General features: G+C 41.2%; 1 protein-coding gene across 1 annotated transcript in view; it reads right to left on the reverse strand.

Moving 5' to 3' along the window:
• The window catches only part of ERC2 (ELKS/RAB6-interacting/CAST family member 2), a 705,044-nt gene that overhangs the window by 341,963 nt on the left and 345,430 nt on the right, over positions 1 to 17,651 (reverse strand). The window contains exon 8 of the mRNA XM_084832475.1: positions 15,368 to 15,535. Coding sequence (XP_084688601.1) covers positions 15,368 to 15,535 — 168 coding nt within the window. The remainder of the gene's footprint in view (positions 1 to 15,367; positions 15,536 to 17,651) is intronic.

Consider the following 17,651-nt stretch of genomic DNA (forward strand, 5'->3'; position numbering starts at 1 on the left):
ATAATTGAGAGATATACGTTCTTCTTGCCTAAGGAATGTTGGAAAAGAAAGCATGAAACCTGCAAACAGTCAGTCTCTAAAATATATTTTTGGTAAGTTCTGTTGGAGAAGGTGCAATACTTTTTATTGCTCAGAATAGTATCGTTGCACATACAAAAATACCAGGAGGAAGGAAGGAAAGAAGGTTGGTTCACCACAGTTTTGTGTATAACCTGACCCTGAACCACACATACTGTGACCTTGTACTAGCAATGATTCTGAACCACAAGTTCAGGAGCAATACTAGATGTGTCTAAGGCTTTCTCTTACCATGTTTGCATGGCTTTCTTTCAGTTTGTGCAATCTGAGGACATGATAAGATTCTTGGAGAAGTTTGATTGATTGATTGATTGATTGATTGATTACATTTCTATCCCGCCTTTCTTCCTCATTTAAGGAGCCCAAGGCGGCGTACATAATCCTACTACATATGAGCTTGACCTATCCCTTCCTGACTTGTTAGAAATCTAGAATATTCCCTAACTGGGCAAGTTGCTCAAGCATTCAGAATAATCAACCACGGTATATTTTTTATTATATTTCAGACTTTCTTAATGGGTGTCAATTCTACCCTTTTTATGATGATAGCATCTTTGGGGATTTTTTGTGACTGAAAGGCAGACTAAGAAGTATTATAGATAAATAAATTTATATTCATTAATAGCCATCATTACCCAATCTGTGCACTTTTTAACAACTGGAGCATCCAGAAAGACTACATGGCACAGTCCTCCTTGGACTGGACTGTTTCAGATTGCAAGTGAAAGATCGCAGATTTGAATGTTCTCCTGTGAAAGAACTTGCTGTCCATGGAAAGCTAGCACATCAGGGGGAAGGCAATGCTGGAATCTTTCTACTCTCATACAGAAGCTTTCCACATACAGGGAATCTTTTTATGTAGGCGAATACTCAAGCCTACCCTTTCTAGAAGTAGTATAGTCCAGGAAGGGAAGGGCTATAACATGTTTATATCTGCTTGTATATATTCCCTTCACACCTTATCATTCAGTAATTATTTTCCTCTAATGTCTATTTATAAAGATGTAAAATGATGTTCGCTTATTATTTACAGTGAAGTCTACTGAGGAACAGAGTCTACTCTGGCCTGTTAGACAATGACTGAGAGGCAGGTATGTGGTATACCCATTACTGAAAAGTGCCTGACTACTGATTGCCCTCAAAGCAATGAGGAAATACATGAAAAGAATGCCAGAAGGGTACTAGCCACAGAGAGGGAGCTGCCCTCAAGCCAGCTGACATTTTTACAAGGTTGTTAAAGCTGCTCTGGGGCAGACAGCATCAAGAGAGAAGAAGGGAGTCAAAGGAAGAAAAGCTCTTGTTCTGGGGACCTGGCTTCTGTTGCCAGACTTCAGATGAGGAAGAGCAGGAGCATAACACAAAAATGAACTGCTGTGAGGAAGCTGGCCAAAAGAGGCCCACACTGATAACATCATTATGCATCTGGGAATACTCATCCTTTGCTCACACCCCAGTCCTAAGCACCTTTATCTGGAAGTAAGTCTTATTGCTATCAACGGAGCTTACTCCCCAGTAGATGTGCTTAGGGTTGTAGCCAAAGAGGAAAAGCTTTACAGTTCCAACTAAAATGTTGGCGGTTTTATGTTTATTATGATAATACCAAATATAAATCCTTTCTAAGTGCAGAAGGACACTCCCAAAAAAGTCATACAATAGTTGGGCCAAATAAAAATGTACCAAATAAAAATATGAACGTGGCCACAGTTGCAGTGGAGACACAAAAAATGATGCATTCTCCAGCTTTCAGGTTGAGTGGAAGACAGCCAAAGAGCTATTTTCCTCAACTTTCAGAATCAAATTGGAATGGGATGTCGGAATACAACCAAACCCACTTTGATCTTAGAACTAAATCTGATTAAGTATTTAAATTACATTCAGGTGTACTAAAAGGAAGTGATTAAGTTTCAGTTTCTCTTCTGAAGATGGGCTTTCTCTCCAGCATACAAACATACCATCTCCAGTTCTGCAACCACATACATACACATTAACTGGGCAATAAGAAAATTATCAAAGCACTCTGACCAAACTGGACTGCAAGTTCTGTCTACATCTGGCAACCATAATGTAAAGAAAGGAATATACAGATAATAAAAGACTCTCATTTATCATTATAGCAAAACTTCTAAAAAACATATTCTTCTCAAGTCTTTGCAACATTCAGCCTTTGTGAAATAATTACTATGCTGAGATGTGAAGTGTAATGCTTTTCCAAGAATGATTAAAACAAAACACACAGAGAAAAACCACTAGGTAAATGGAGACTTTAGTTGGAATACAAAAGTGAGTTGAATGCATGATTCTTAAGGAATAAATGGGGTAGTATGATCTATGGAAGAGACCTTTATCCATGTCCTGCTGATATTCATTTGGGTGGGATATGTGAGAAGTCCTTCTCTGAGGATATACCCAAGATTTTGAGCTCTGCCCAGTGACATTTGCTTTTGCAGCAGACAAATAGCTGGAGCAAGGATGGGGCACAAAGGGAATGCAACTGGAAGTCATTCATCTATATAAATCACAGAGCTCACAATACTGGCACAAACCTACTAAGGTAAAATGTGGCAGCCAGGATTTAGAATGGCATAACAATGAGTGATGGGTTACAGGACATGCGCCACTCATGCTGCTGCTGTAGCTGTCAGAGCATCCTGCCCAGTGAGCCACCAATAGTAAATTACATCTTTAGGTCTAATAGGGCACAGTCCACTTACTTGCCAAAATTATTCTTTTTGGCATATCCCGCTCCAGCTACCCTTTGCCACTGCTTAGCCGTAAGATTAATCTTTTGTACATTTCCCCCTGAAATAAATATATTGTCTATTAAAAAAGAGAGATAAGCCTTTTCTTTTTGTTCTCATTCCCTGGTATCTTGAGTTTAAGGATCTCTCCAGTAGCTGATACACTGGAGAGTGGCTGCAGTAATTAATGAAATGGCACATTTTCTAGCACACACTACAGTAGATGATAAAACAATTTCTCAGCATGAAACAGATCAAGCCTGTATTTAAACGCAGCTGAATTAGTTCTGTTACTCTGGAATGCCAAAATGTCTATTTCCAGGAAACATCATTGGTAGCATGAGATCCTGGTGTTTGAGAAGTGAGATAGTTATAAATATCATATAATGCGTTGGAGTCAAGAAACTTTAAATTATATATGATTTTATATTAGCTAGGTTCCAAATCACTAACCAATTTGTACCATTCCACAACTGAATAATTACAGATTAAAATAGCCATTTTAAGAAGGTTTGAATGGACCTTGCTACCCTGAAAGGATATTCAATGATGAGGACATCTGTCATTAAACTAAGCAGCAGTAGGAGCCTCCGGCCTTGGGAAGCTGGATGACTACATCAGAAATGCAATTTGTCTGGACATCTGTCTTGTCACGTTTGTTCCGCTAATAACCCAAAACAACTCTTGCAACTGTAAAGTGAGGAAAGGTATTTTCAGCAATTAGCCACATATTTAACATGCCCACAGCTCTGAAGGTGAATCGGGGTGCTATTTATCGCTGCGCTGAATAGTCACCAATTTCAACATTTACTTTGAAAGTAGCAAAAGTGCTTGCAAGAACTGTCCCAAAAATCAAGTCACTTTTCTACTCTCACAATTACAAAACTAGACAAGTTCCTTTAAGTAAGCCCTACCTCCATTACTATGACTCTTCTTACGACTGCTATTGTCTTCTTGCAGGGTCCTTACTTCTTACAGCTTTCATTTCAAGAACCCCAGAGAATTCTAAAACTGCTACCATCAGCTCAGATGTTCATTTCCACTATGATGATGAAGTCACCAAGTGATCATTTTATCTTTCTAATTTCGTGAGGAGATTTTTCTGTGAATGCTTCACAGCTGGTATTTCCCTTATTAGTCTAGAGCTAGTTCATATTTTACAAAATGTGTACAAGCAAGCAGCTCAACAGCCCTCAAACCCAAGTTAACATTGCTCCAAACTGTTCAGCAGCTTAGGGCGCAATCCTATTGGGATACCCGCCAGCCTCCAAACTCGGAGGCTGAGGGGCATCCTATGCAGAGCAGGAGGAGCACGGAGGCGATCTTCACCTCTGCGCTTCTCCCGCTCTGCATTTCTACTAGATAGGTGTTTTTGTCCATCTAGCTAGGGCCCTGCAGAGGGCGAGAGAAGGAGGCTGAGGTGGTCTGGGGATGGCTCATATCCCTGCTTCCCCAGTCTCCTCCCCGCCCACAGAATGTCCCCTTTTCTGTCCTCTCTGAGGTCACTTTTGCGAACTCAGTGAGGCAGCCCACACAGTTCTCTCCACGATGGCTGGAAGGGGTAGGGAAGCTTAGACTCCTGGGCCTGAGGTTGGAGTGCTGTCTCCGCCCTCGTATCCAGGAATCAGAACTATTGTATCCACCCCACCCACCCCCCATGCTTTCTAGGGGCCATAGGATTGCTCTCCCCATCCAGGTTTTAAAACTACATACCTGATGGGCATCCTATACAGATATAATTTTACTAACTTTAGAATACTTCTAAATCTCAAAGCAAAAGTATGCTGGAATCTGGGCCACATACTTTTGATTTTAATCTGAGCAGGACAGTACCACCAAGCATATACAGCTTAATCCTTGCATACTAACATTACATTATAACTATGGTTTTATGACATCTACTGCAAACTCTAATTGGCTTGTAAGTTAGGGCAATATGTCATTCATTAGTTATGAGCCTCTAGCTGTTAAATATGGGAACTATAATAATTTTACATGGAAAGCTTTGTAGGTGAAAGTGAGTAGTATTTTAATCCTTTTTTATTATCACATTCCTATCCTCTACAAAACAAAACAAAAACCTGCCTACAGCTATTTCCACAAGTTTCTTATGTTCAAAAAAGTCCAAGAGAACATCCTCTGCTTTCAGAAATTTTCACATGTATACATATACATTTCAGCACTAAGTGGCAAAAACTCAGGATATAGCATGTTTTCATAAATCTACAAATTCAGTAATTCTTCATTTGAAAATTATTCTTGGGTTGAGGTTCAGGACCCTCTACCATGCTGCTATTTAATGCCAGGTCAGTCCACAATGAGATCGCACTCGTCCACAACCTAATCGTGGATGAGAAGGCCAATCTGATGTGTATTACTGAGACCTGGGTGGGGTTGACCTGACTCAGCTCTGCTCACCTGTGTACTCAGTGCAGCACCCATATAAGTTGGAGGGCGGGGGTGGGAAGTCACTGTGGTTCATAGAACCTCTGTCTCTATCACCAGGAAACCACTCCACCTTGGAGCAGGCCTTGAGGGGCTGCACCTGGTGTTGGGCCATAGAGACAGTTTGGGGATGCTGCTGGTGTACCGCCCACCATGTTGCCCAGCAGCCTCCCTGACTGAGCTGGCGGAGATGGTCTCAAGTGTGGTGTTGGAGGAACCCAGGATGGTGGTTCAACTTCTGGGTGACTTCAACTTCCATGGTGAGGCTGTTTCTAGAGCTCCAGCTTGGGACTTCATGCCCTTCAAGACAACCATGGGGCTGTCTGTTTGTTATCAGCCCAACACATGAAGTAGGAGACACCCTTGATTTGTTTTTTGCTCCAAGCTGTGAGATGAGTGATCTAAAAATTGGTGGGCAGGGGGAGAGGGAGGTCCAAGTAACCCTATTGTCATGGTCCGATCATTCCCTGGTGATATTTGAACTCACAGCATTACTTCCCTCCTGCAGGGATGGGGAACCCATTTGGATGGTCTTCCCCAGGAGACTGATGGAATCCGATGGATTTCTGAATGCTCTTGGGGATTTCCCAGTGGAGAAAGCTGGCAATCCAGTTGAGGGCCTAGCCACACTGTGGAACAGTGAGATACGGAGGGCCATTGACTTGAATGCAGTTGAGTGCTCTCTCCAGTGCTGTGGAGCCTATTTTGCTCGCTGGTATACTGAGGAGCCCTGTGGGTGAGTGGTTCCTGAGTCCAGGACATAGACTCATTGCCTATTCTGGATGGGGTTGCACTCCGTCTGAAAGATCAGGTCCGTAGTCTGGGGGTACTCCTAGATCCATCACTGCAGCTGGAAGCCCAAGTGGCCATGACGGCTCAGAGTGCCTTTACCAGCTTCGGCTGGTTCACCAACTATGGCCTCTCCAGGACAGGGATAGCTTGGCCACAGTGGTACAGGCACTAGTAACCTCAAGACTGGATTACTGCCATGTCCCTATGCGGGGCTGCCCTTAAGGCTGCTCTGGAAGCTGGAGCTAGTGCAGTACACAGCAGCTCAGCTGTTGTCAGGAACTGCCCCTGCCCATCATGTAACTCCTTTCTGAGGGAACTGCACTGGCTGCCTATCTGCTACTGGGCCAGCTTTAAGGTTTTAGTACTAATGTACAAAGCCCTAAACAACTTGGGACCAGGATACTTGAGAGAGCACCTTCTCCCTTACCAACCTGCCCAGTCACTGAGGTCATTGGAGGGCCTGCTCCTGGTACTTCCACATGGACCTATGGCCCGACTGGAGTCCACCTGGAGAAAAGCATTCAGCGTGGTGGCCCCCTTTCTTTGGAACTCCCTGCCCCTGGAGGTCAGGCAGGCACCAACATTGCATTGTTTCCAGTGCCTCCTGAAAACAGCACTGTTCCAAGATGCATTCCTTAACTGACCAGTCACAGTTTCTATTGGCATGGCACTGTTTTTCATTTTAAAAAGCATAATTTTAATGTGTTTTTTAAAAAATCTTTTTTCTCATTTGGCTGTTTTATCTTTTGTGTTCACCTCTCCGAAATCTGTTTTAGATATAGAGTGGTATACAAATACTGTAAATAAATAGAAATAAATAAATAAAATAATATGAGAGGGTCATTGCCAGAAGAGGTGGGTCTCAAAGAAATACAGTTCTTAAAGAAAGGGGATGGGGTATACCTTGGACATATAGATGTTTTGGTTGCTGTCTGAGTGAGAAGGTAATAGGTATGTATTAAGTTGCTACGTACTTCTCCTGTTAATATTTGGATGTAATGCTATATTTGTATATTGTCATCTTTTCAGCAGCAGGTTAAGACTTTTCTCTATTCCCAAATATTTGACAGCATATGATGGGCTCCTTAATGTATTGGGAGGAATTCAGGCTTCTCAGATCTATTTGGCTTTTTACTGGAACCTTTTAAGATCCACCAATGAGAGCCAAGAACAGGGTGACTCTGAACATTTTCTGAGCCTAGGAATTTGTTTCCAGTACCAGCATTGAACTGAGCTCACACAAAAGTCCACTCCTGGTTACTCCAAGCTTTCTTCATTTCAACAATCTAATTTAGGTGGGAAAATTGTTAATTATTGTTAATCAACTGGGAAGCAGAAATCCTTGCCGATCTACTGCAAATCACCCCAAAGTTTACCAACAGATCCTAATCTACCTTCTGCCCACCCCCGCCTTAATGCATAGTAGTATAGTTGATTTGTTAATGGTCGTCACTGATGTTTTAGTTGTTTCATGGAGTTGTGGTATTTCACTGATAATCATATTAGCTGTTTTGAATTGTTTTAATTTTTGTATGCTTTCATTTGTATATCGCCTTGAGTATTTTTTTTAAAGAAAGGTGTCTAGGAAATTTTAATAATAATAATAATAATAATAATAATAATAATCATATTTGATGTTTGTTGCTGATATGCATAATCATTTTTTAAAGTATAATTCTAAAACACTGACGATCCTTTGTTTTCAGCCACAGAATCTAGTGATACTGGTAATGATACTGTCCTTTTTCATGTTAAACTGCAGGGCCAGTGCAAGCTGTCTAGCTGCCTGAGGCAGGAGAGCTCATGCGCATCTCCACCATGTCTCCCTCCACTCCACCCCCCAGCGAGTGCCGTGTCTCACGTCTCCCAGCTGCATCTCCCACCTACCTCCACATTGTTGTTGCTGCTGCTGCTACCACCACCGCCATCACTGCTGATGATGATACTCTCTGAAGAGCAATGTCGGCCATAAAAAGTGGTTGGTACGGCTCCCCAGAGACCCAAATGCCTGGCTCCCTTATTCTTCCTCAGAGGCAGGCACTGTGGGAGTGGTGTCCCTGGAGATTGCCTGTAATGCTTTTTCTGGCCAACACAGCACTTCAGAGAGCCCACCTGCCCTCTGGACTGCCCGGAAAGGATCCTTAGGGTGAGCTAGAGGATGGGTGGCTTCTCTGGAGAGCCCCACTTGTTGCTGTCTACCTGCAGCATTTGCCACAGTGGGAGAGCGAGTCAGCAGGGTTCCCTGGAGCACTCACTCTTGTGGTGCCAGGCAGCAGCTCTGGAGAGGCCCATCAGCTCCGCTCTCCCGCTATGGCAAATGCTGCAGGTGGAGAGCAGCCAGCAAGGCTCTCCAGAGTACCTGCCCAGAAGCACCTGCAGGAGAGGGATCCTTGCGGAGGGAGAGCATGCAATTCTCCACTCCTCCTGCCCCACAATCTGAGGCAGAGAACCCACCCTGCCTCCTGGGAGGACCAGCCTTGCTAAACTGGCAGACATGAAATGGAAGAGTAGCCAGGTTATGCAAAAGCATTAAAGCAGCATGACGAAGTTGTGATGGCATTAAATGAAATTCTGATGCCACAGGTTTTATAAGAAATATTGAACTGCACTTCTGACATTAACATGAGTTTATTATTATCCTGTGGCAACATAATCGGGGAGTGGGGGAAATCTAAATAGAGTACATTCCTATCCTACACCTCTAGCACTGGCAGTGTTCTCATGTTTGTTACAAACAACACTATATTTATTGTGAAAAGAACAGATGATTGTCAACTCATTGCACAGACATCTGCTAGCATGCTAGCTCATCTGTGTACCTGAATACATCATTCTAAGGAAAATAAGAACTCATTCTCGGAGATATTTTAGAATTGATAAGTATACCCTTGGTGTACTCTAAAATATTTATTCAAAGTTGTCTTAAGATCCTTTTTGGTCTTTCAGCAACCAAAAGGATAGCTTCCTGAGGCCTATGGTGATCCCTGAGGCTTATGGTTTTACTTGCCAGATGTACCAACTGGCAAGTAAAAGGCTGGCTTTTCACTTTGAGGCCATTTGCCTGAAAATGCATAAACAGAATTTCACAACGTAGGAACTGAATATAAGAATAAGAAATATATACATTATTAATTTCAACAATGCTGCCTAAAAAAATAGTCAACATCTTAATTTATATCATATGAGTGAACGAACCTGGCTTCACACTGTATGAAATAGCCCTGAGTTTCACCCAGTGAAGCCTTGAAGCAAACGTGCCGATGCGCAGCTCACAGAGTCAAACACATTGTGCCCATCCAGTCTTGCTGAAGACAGGGCCACTGGCACCCCTAGGCACAGTGGAGTGAGAGAGGAAAAGGGGGGAAAACAGCACCTGATAGCTGAGGAAAAGGAACATGTCCCCAGTGGTGGTGAAATAATTCTTTGCATTGTTATTTACAGCTCAACACGTTTCAGAGAATTAATCTCTTCTTCCTCAGGAGCAATAATCTTCAGCAATGAGATGTCTTTCTTTTAACTAGTATGCACAAATGAACCTTCCAGCTTTTTTAAATAGACTGCTGTTTGAAAAAGGTGGAAGGTTCATTTGTGCATGCTAGTTAGAAGGATATCTTATTGCTCCTGATGAAGGAGAGACTGATTCTTTGAAACGCATTGAACTGCAAATAACAATAAAGAGAACTGTTTACCAGCACCGGAGACATGTTCCTGTTTTTCTTCTTGACACCCAGGCACACCCCTGTCATGGTGCACCCCTATAGCCCCTAAGGAAGGGTCTATCCACTCCATTTCCCTGAGGGTGGACTGCTGCACAACAGGAGAAGGGAGAAGCCATATTACTCTGTCCTTCAGAACACTCCTTCCTGGCTTCAAACTCTATTGATTGCAAAGCTATGTGCTGGTTAAGGAAGTCTGCTATCTAGTGACTGAAGATGGCACTGCAGGCTTCAAACACAGGGATAAATTTAAATGAGTAAAAATTAATTACTGTGTTTTAAAAACAAATAGCCTGAGGTCACATACCTAGAGCCCCCTTAGTATGCATGCTAAGTCTAAGTTCATGGTCTTGACACTATAGTGCTAACAGACGGGCACACATCCGCTTTTATTATAGATAAAATGTCTGTGTTTTAACAAATCTAGATTGTGCCTATTCATCATAAACTCAACAAAGGAAACCATTTTGTGCCAAAAGTCTCAGTTGTGTTTCTTACTTCTCCAGTGTTAATAATTTCAGTCAATGTCATAATCTCTGTCACTTTCCATAATTTAACTAACATAATTTAACATTCCCTTCTTGGCCTCAGGGTCACACCATTTTCCCCCTTGTCCTTTCATTCCACCACTTTTCACTTATTGAAAATGTACTATCAGTGTAATCCTATGCATGTTTCCTCAGAGGTAAGTCCCCTGTGTTCAGTGGGGCTTACTCCCAGCTACGTGTGTATAGAATTGCAGCCTAAGACACTTCCTCTTTTCGTGTATCATGGGGCACAGATGCACTAATCCATTTTCCCATTCTTCTTCACAGAGTCATCTGGGAAGTATCAGACTCCTCCCTCAATTCCTCCTCCTTGTCTGGCATTTTGTGTAGCCAGCATTAGTAACAACAAAGTTAGCGGAGATGACAGTATTCCAGCTGAGCTATTTAAAATCCTAAAAGATGATGCTGTTAAAGTGCTGCATTCAATATGCCAACAAATTTGGAACACTCAACAATGGCCGCAAGACTGGAAAAGGTCAGTTTACATTCCAATTCCAAAGAAGGGCAACGCCAAAGAGTGTTCAAACTACCGCACAATTGCGCTCATTTCACATGCCAGCAAGGTGATGCTCAAAATCTTACAAGCTAGGCTTCAGCAGTATGCGAACCGAGAACTACTGGAAGTACAAGCTGGGTTTCGAAGAGGCAGAGGAACTAGAGATCAAATCGCCAATGTTCGCTGGATCATGGAGAAAGCAAGAGAATTCCAGAAAAACGTCTATTTCTGCTTCATTGACTACGCTAAAGCCTTTGATTGTGTGGATCACAACAAAATGTTGCAAATTCTTAAAGTGATGGAAGTACCAGACCACCTTACCTGTCTCCTGAGAAACCTGTACCAGAGTCAAGAAGCAACAGTAAGAACCAGAGAGCTTCGGCTATTGGGCGGTATAGAAATGAAATAAATAAACAAACAAACAAACAAACAAACCAGACATGGAACAACCGAGTGGTTCAAAATTGGGAAAGGAGTACGACAAGGCTGCATATTGTCACCCTGCTTATTTAACTTATATGCAGAGTACATCATGAGAAACGCTGGGTTGGATCAATCACAGGTCGGAATTAAGATTGCCAGGAGAATTATCAACAACCTCCGATATGCAGTCGATACCACCCTAATGGCAGAAAGCGAAGAGGATCTAAAGAGCCTCTTGTTGAGGGTGAAAGAGGAGAGTGCAAAACCTGGTTTGAAACTCAACATTAAAAAAACGAAGATCATGGCATCTGGCCCCATCACTTCCTGGCATATAGAAGGGGAAGAAATGGAAGCAGTGACAGATTTTACTTTCTTGGGCTCCAAGATCACCGCAGACGGTGACTGTAGCCATGAAATTAAAAGACGCTTGCTCCTTGGGAGGAAAGCTATGGCAAACCTAGACAGCATAGTAAGAAGCAGAGACATCACCTTGCCGACAAAGGTCCGTCTAATCAAAGCTATGGTTTTCCCAGTAGTAATGTATGGCTGTGAGAGCTGGACTATAAAGAAGGCTGAGCGCCGAAGAATCGATGCTTTCGAACTGTGGTGCTGGAGAAGACTCTTACGAGTCCCCTGGACTACAAGGAGGTCCAATCAGTCAATCCTAGAGGAAATAAACCCTGAGTGCTCATTGGAAGGACAGATACTGAAGCTGAAGCTCCAATATTTTGGCCACCTAATGCGAAGAGAAAACTCTCTGGAAAAGACCCTGATGCTGGGAAAGACTGAAGGCAAAAGGAGAAGGGGACGACAGAGAATGAGATGGCTAGATAGCATCACCGATGCAATGAATATGAACTTGAGCACACTCCGGGAGAGAGCGCAGTACAGGAAGGCCTGGCGTGCTATGGTCCATGGGGTCACGAAGAGTCGGACACGACTGAACGACTGAACAACAACAACAACAACAACAATCCTGCTATAGATATTGGCTTTCTTCTCAAATTTTTGTGAACTGCCCAGAGAGCTTCGGCTATTGAGTGGTATAGAAATGTAATAAATAAATATATATAAATCAAGCTTAAGTTTGAAGTAACCAGGGTGATTCAGTCAGTGACACTACTGCCTTAGAAGGGGACTCTTTTTTAGCCAAAGAATGGTTAATTTTAATGTACTCTGCTTTTAAAACATTATATTGATGTTGCTTAGAAATTAGTGGGCTACTGGGATATGTTATCATATATTATTACTATTATTATTATTTTGTGAACTACCTTGTGATGGCAGTGTGTTGTTCTGTTAGGTTAATAATAGTAGTAATAATAATAATAATAATAATAATAATAATAAGATGATGATGATGATGATAAAAGTGGATACCAGCTTTACTGTTTCCTTTTTCACTGCAAATGAACCATGCCAGTGTCAGACTAGAGGGTTTTCAGCAATTATGGAATCATAGAGTTGGATGGCAGCTCAAAGGCCGTCTAAAATCTAACCCCCTGCCAATGCAGGAAGTCCTCTGGTCTAGCAACTTTGAGAGGTGGTCAGTCAACTTCTGCTTAAAAACTACTTTCTAAGTTAACCTGTTTCACTGTTGAACAACTCATACTGTCAGGAAGTTCTTCCTAATTTTTAGTTGAGATCTGCTTTCTTGTCATTTCAATCCATTGGTTTGGCCTACTCAATGGAAAACAAAACAGATTTGCTCCATAATCTATATAGCAGCCCTTCGAATATTTGCAAATGCATATCATATCACCTTTTATTTGTTGCTTCTCCAGACTTAACATACTCAACTTCTTTAGCGTTTCCTCATTAAAATTTGTCATACTCCTGTGGTCAAGCTGGCTTGGAGGTCCTATTTTTTACTGGGAAGAATCCTCACCTTCTATCATAAAACAGTCCTGCTGGGATTCTACCCCACTGCGCAATTGGGAAGAACTCAGAAAGAACTACATAGTAGTATGGCATTAAGTAAGCACATGAAGAGAGAAAGCTAAAAGTCCCAATTGTACAGGACTAATCAGAAAAAAAACCTCGTAAGATGAGACACATGAACCACCTGGCTTATACAAAGTCAGACCTCTGGTCCATTTAGCCCAGGACTGTACACTCTGACTGGCAATAGTTCTCCAGGTTCCCAGACAGCGGTCATTCCCATCATCCGCTACCTGACCCTTTAACTACAAGCCTAGGCTTGAACCTAGGAATATCTGCATGCAAAGCAGATCTTCCACAATGGAGGTATTGCTCCTGGGCTTATTATTTTTCAGGATCTTTTTCAATAAAATCAACTGCTACACGTGTTAAAGTTAGTTGTGACAGAACTTGGGAGGGGTCAGAAGGTTTAGGCAAAAAATTATCTTGGGATTCTCCAAAAATGGAACAATAAAGTAACAGAGGTTCTTGTATGATTTTAACCATGGGATATAGTAGATTTTCTAAAATGTATGTCAAAGCATTAAATAGACAAGGAAGCCTCTGTGCCACTTTATGAAATGACTAAAGGACAGAATAATTTACTGGGTGCTGGGGAAAGGGTGAGACAGCCCTCTGGATAAAGCCAAGAGGAAACAGCTTTCAAAAAGGAAGCCATGCTGTATAATCAGTCTAAATGTGGATTGACTCAGTAAGGAGACCAATTTTTTAATGCTGCTTTAAAAAAAAAAAAAAGAGTGCAGATTAAATGGAAAACTACTGAATGTCTAACTTGGGGGACTGCACACCAGACCTAAGGAAAATAAACAGTGAACATTTTCTTTATAGTATAATGATATGAATTTACTTAAACAATTGGAGGGGAAAGAGGATAATGTTTCAGTTAAAACTTTCTTCAGATAAATCATCTTTGAATGAATTTATCACACCATCTGTAGGAAATAAATCATGCACTCCTGAAGGCCACATAGGAAACCTGGGAGTTTTTTCACAAATTCTTTTTCTAATCTTTTATCCTTGCTATACAATTTAAACCATTACATTTGCAGAAAAATTCTGTTTCAACTTTTGAGTAAAAACATGGATTAACTTGTGTTTGTGATGATAAAATTCACTCTAGAAAAATAAGCTAGTTTTCAAAGCCCCATATTAATCTGATTCAGCTATACAAAGCTTGTTTGCATTTTGCATCTTCTCCACTATTTCTTGAGCACATTTCTCTACAAATATCACAGAAAACATATACAGGAATCTGCTAGAATTCCCTCTGGGACAAATTTGAACATTGAAGTAGGAGTCTATATTTGTTCATTAGAACCTGATTTTCAGATCTAATGCTTTTTCTCCATATATATGCAATTAGATGTTTTAAGCACAACTGATATTGTGAACATTAATGGCAGCAAAAAGAATCTAATTCAAAACTGAGCAGAAAATACTCCTGATAGAATTATTTGGTTCCATTTACATGAAAAAAATCAATCACTCTCACACATCATAGTTAGAGATAAGAATGCAGGAATAGATGTACTCTGTACAAAAATGTACACACTTCTGACTATCAGACCAATATTTACCTATTGATATCTAATAAGCTATGCAGCCAAAATGGGGCTACTGAAGAACAAGAAGGAGGTAACTCCAGGCTTGGAGGATCCCCAAAGTTTGCAGGCATATAAAATCCTTTAGGAAAATAATGCTTAAGAGGGCGAATCTGCCTCTTGCCCCTGAATTGCTATGCTGATACAGGCAGGAAAAATGGTACTGTCAGAAAGCTGAAGGTAGGCTGTGTATGTGGACCTGTACCCTTTCACCTTGGAGGAATCCCTTCAACTCTCCCTGCCCTTAGAAACGGCAACGATTTCAAGGGCTATCTGAAATTGTACATTACAGTGCCCTTGTGACATCAGCAACCAGCAGTCCAATCCCTTACCTCTACACACAGCAATGTTTGAAGTAATCAATAGATGGTGAAATTGCAAAGAAAAAGCAAATGGGAAAAATCAGACTATTTTCTCTCCATTCTCACTTCCAAAAACTTCGCTTTGTGTTCTTGTCATCAATAATCAAGATGAGGAAGCTGTCTCCTTCCCAAGTTCTTCCTTACTTTTCCTTGCTCTTGTCACCTCTGTGTAAAATATTTCTGCTACAATCACCTAATGGTAAATGGTTTTGTCATGACAAACTTACCTTTTTTTGAAGGACATTAATTTTTCTTTCTTTGACTTCTAACATGTCTTTCATATCTCGAATTTCTCCAGCCAGAGTTCCCTTTTCTTCCGTGAGGTCTTGCAGTTGTTTGGTTTTTTTATTAAGAAAACTTTCTTTTTCTTCTAAACGTAATCTCAAGGCATCAACCTATATAAAAATATGAATATGTGGAAGTATTAATGAATGAAGAGTAGTTAAGGTTGTTGAACACATTTTCCATGTTAATTCTGTAGTTCTCTGGGGTTTCTTTTTATAAAAACATATTTGAAAACTAACTTTTAACCTTAGATTTTCAAGCTAGAGAAGAGACCAATGAAATAAGTTTCTCAGAAACCTGAGGACAGGCAACCACCGTTTTCCAAACATCAGAAAGGCCCTATTTGTGGTCCATTTGGTAAGAAACTGTAACAGTTGGCCACCATTGACTACCCTCTCCCCTTCACTCTGACTGCTGGGGAAGTCACAGTTTATATATGTACTCTCTGTTCCATTCCCAGTCAATTGTCAGTTGGGGGTGGGAAGTAATGCACTTTTACTATGGGCATCAAGCAGCTGCTTGGTGGTGTACCAGCATCCTATTTTGTTTTTAAACATCACCGAGTCTGATATGCTCTGTATAGGTTATGAGGATGGCAGTTTAAAGTTTTTTATATGCAGTATTAAAAGAAAATTGGAAGGCTTGAGCCATGCTCTTTGAGCATGTGCTGGTGGTTTCCCACCAAAATTTTTATAGCCCAGCTCTGGACGGTTCCGAACTTTCTTCTGCATCAGTGCTGTATGTGTGTTCTGTGCCAAGACCATGAAGAAGAACTTAGTGTTTCTTTAACAAAGCAGCCCCACTAGTCTGTGGGGAAGGGAGGCCTGAAGGCACAAGAACCGCCTTATACAAAGGCCTCGCAGGTTTTCACCAGCAGAGCAGAACAGAGGGAGGAGAGACGTTTTATTTTGTTCTTCCCTTTTCATTTCGACCCCCCCCTTAATTAATTTCCTCCCATTGGTTCCAATAGGAGGCAAATTATGTAAGCCAGCTCCATAACTAGTGTACATTTTCCCCAATTTGGGGGACCTATCTGGGGACTGGAATGACACTCATGACAGCCCCCTGATCCGCCTCCTTTTTGCTTCTACCGATGACAGAACTCCAGTGTCAGAGAGGCATGGAGGTTTCTGTAGGGGACAGGAGGGGGCACCTGAGACAGGCTACCCCCTCCAAGAGTGGACCTCTCCACATTTAGGGGCCCTATTTGGGCTGAAAGGCAACCCGTAAAATAATAAGAATAAGAATAATTATTCTTGGGAGATCCAAAGTATCCTATGGTCCCTGAGATGACCTCCCGTGGAGCATAGGATTGCAGCTTAATTGTTCTTAAAACCAATTTTTTCAGTTCTGAGATACTTTTTCACAAATCTACCAACAACAGACAATAGTCAAATTTCCAACTGTTTTTTTAATTTTCTTAGTATATTTCTGAGTTATCTCTCTGGGAGCAAGCAATGCACAATATAAAGATAATAATGATGGGTATTTGAAATTGCAACCATGCCATATCTTGCTAACTACCCTCCCCCTGCAAAAAACAACAACCCCAAATCAATGACAATGCCATACCAGCCCTTCACTTAATCTGGGATTGAGTTTTACATTTTTTAATGGTGTCTTAACCAAGACCATCTTTCTAAAATACAGAACAGCAAGGGAAGAGCGGACAGGTGAATCCATTTATATTAATTATCTTTTCCTGGTTTGAAAACAGCATGTTTTAAGCAGGAAAAGTCTGTAAAGGAATAAAATGATTTATTCCATTTTCTATTCTGAGTTTTGCAATGCTAAAGTTGTTCTGAACAAAAAGCTTTGCAAATCTATTTTTGCAAGTCAATTTGGGACCAATTTGGATGATCTATTAGATCTCAGGATGCATGTTTCTTCCCGTTCTTGAAATGGCTCAGTTCATTTCCATACACTGGAGAAAAGATATACATTGAATTTAATGGAATGTAGAAGTTTCCCTTTTATTAAAGATTCTGGATAAAGACATCATCACCACCACCACCACCACATGTGATACTTCGTTTCTGTTAGAACATGCAGGGACTGATATGGAACAATGGATTTAGACGGTAGATGCATGTCACCTATGAATACACAGCCATGTATTTTATAGTCCTTGTACAGAAGAAGAAGAAGAAGAACCTATTCCTAATCTTCAAAGTCTCCAAAAAAAGGTAAAGTTGAATCAATAGTTTAAGGAAAGTGTGAATAAGG

The sequence above is a fragment of the Heloderma suspectum genome, chromosome 2 (genome assembly GCF_057233095.1).
Source record: "Heloderma suspectum isolate Gila_16-S chromosome 2, 16-S_ref, whole genome shotgun sequence".
Taxonomy (NCBI): Eukaryota; Metazoa; Chordata; class Lepidosauria; order Squamata; family Helodermatidae; genus Heloderma; species Heloderma suspectum.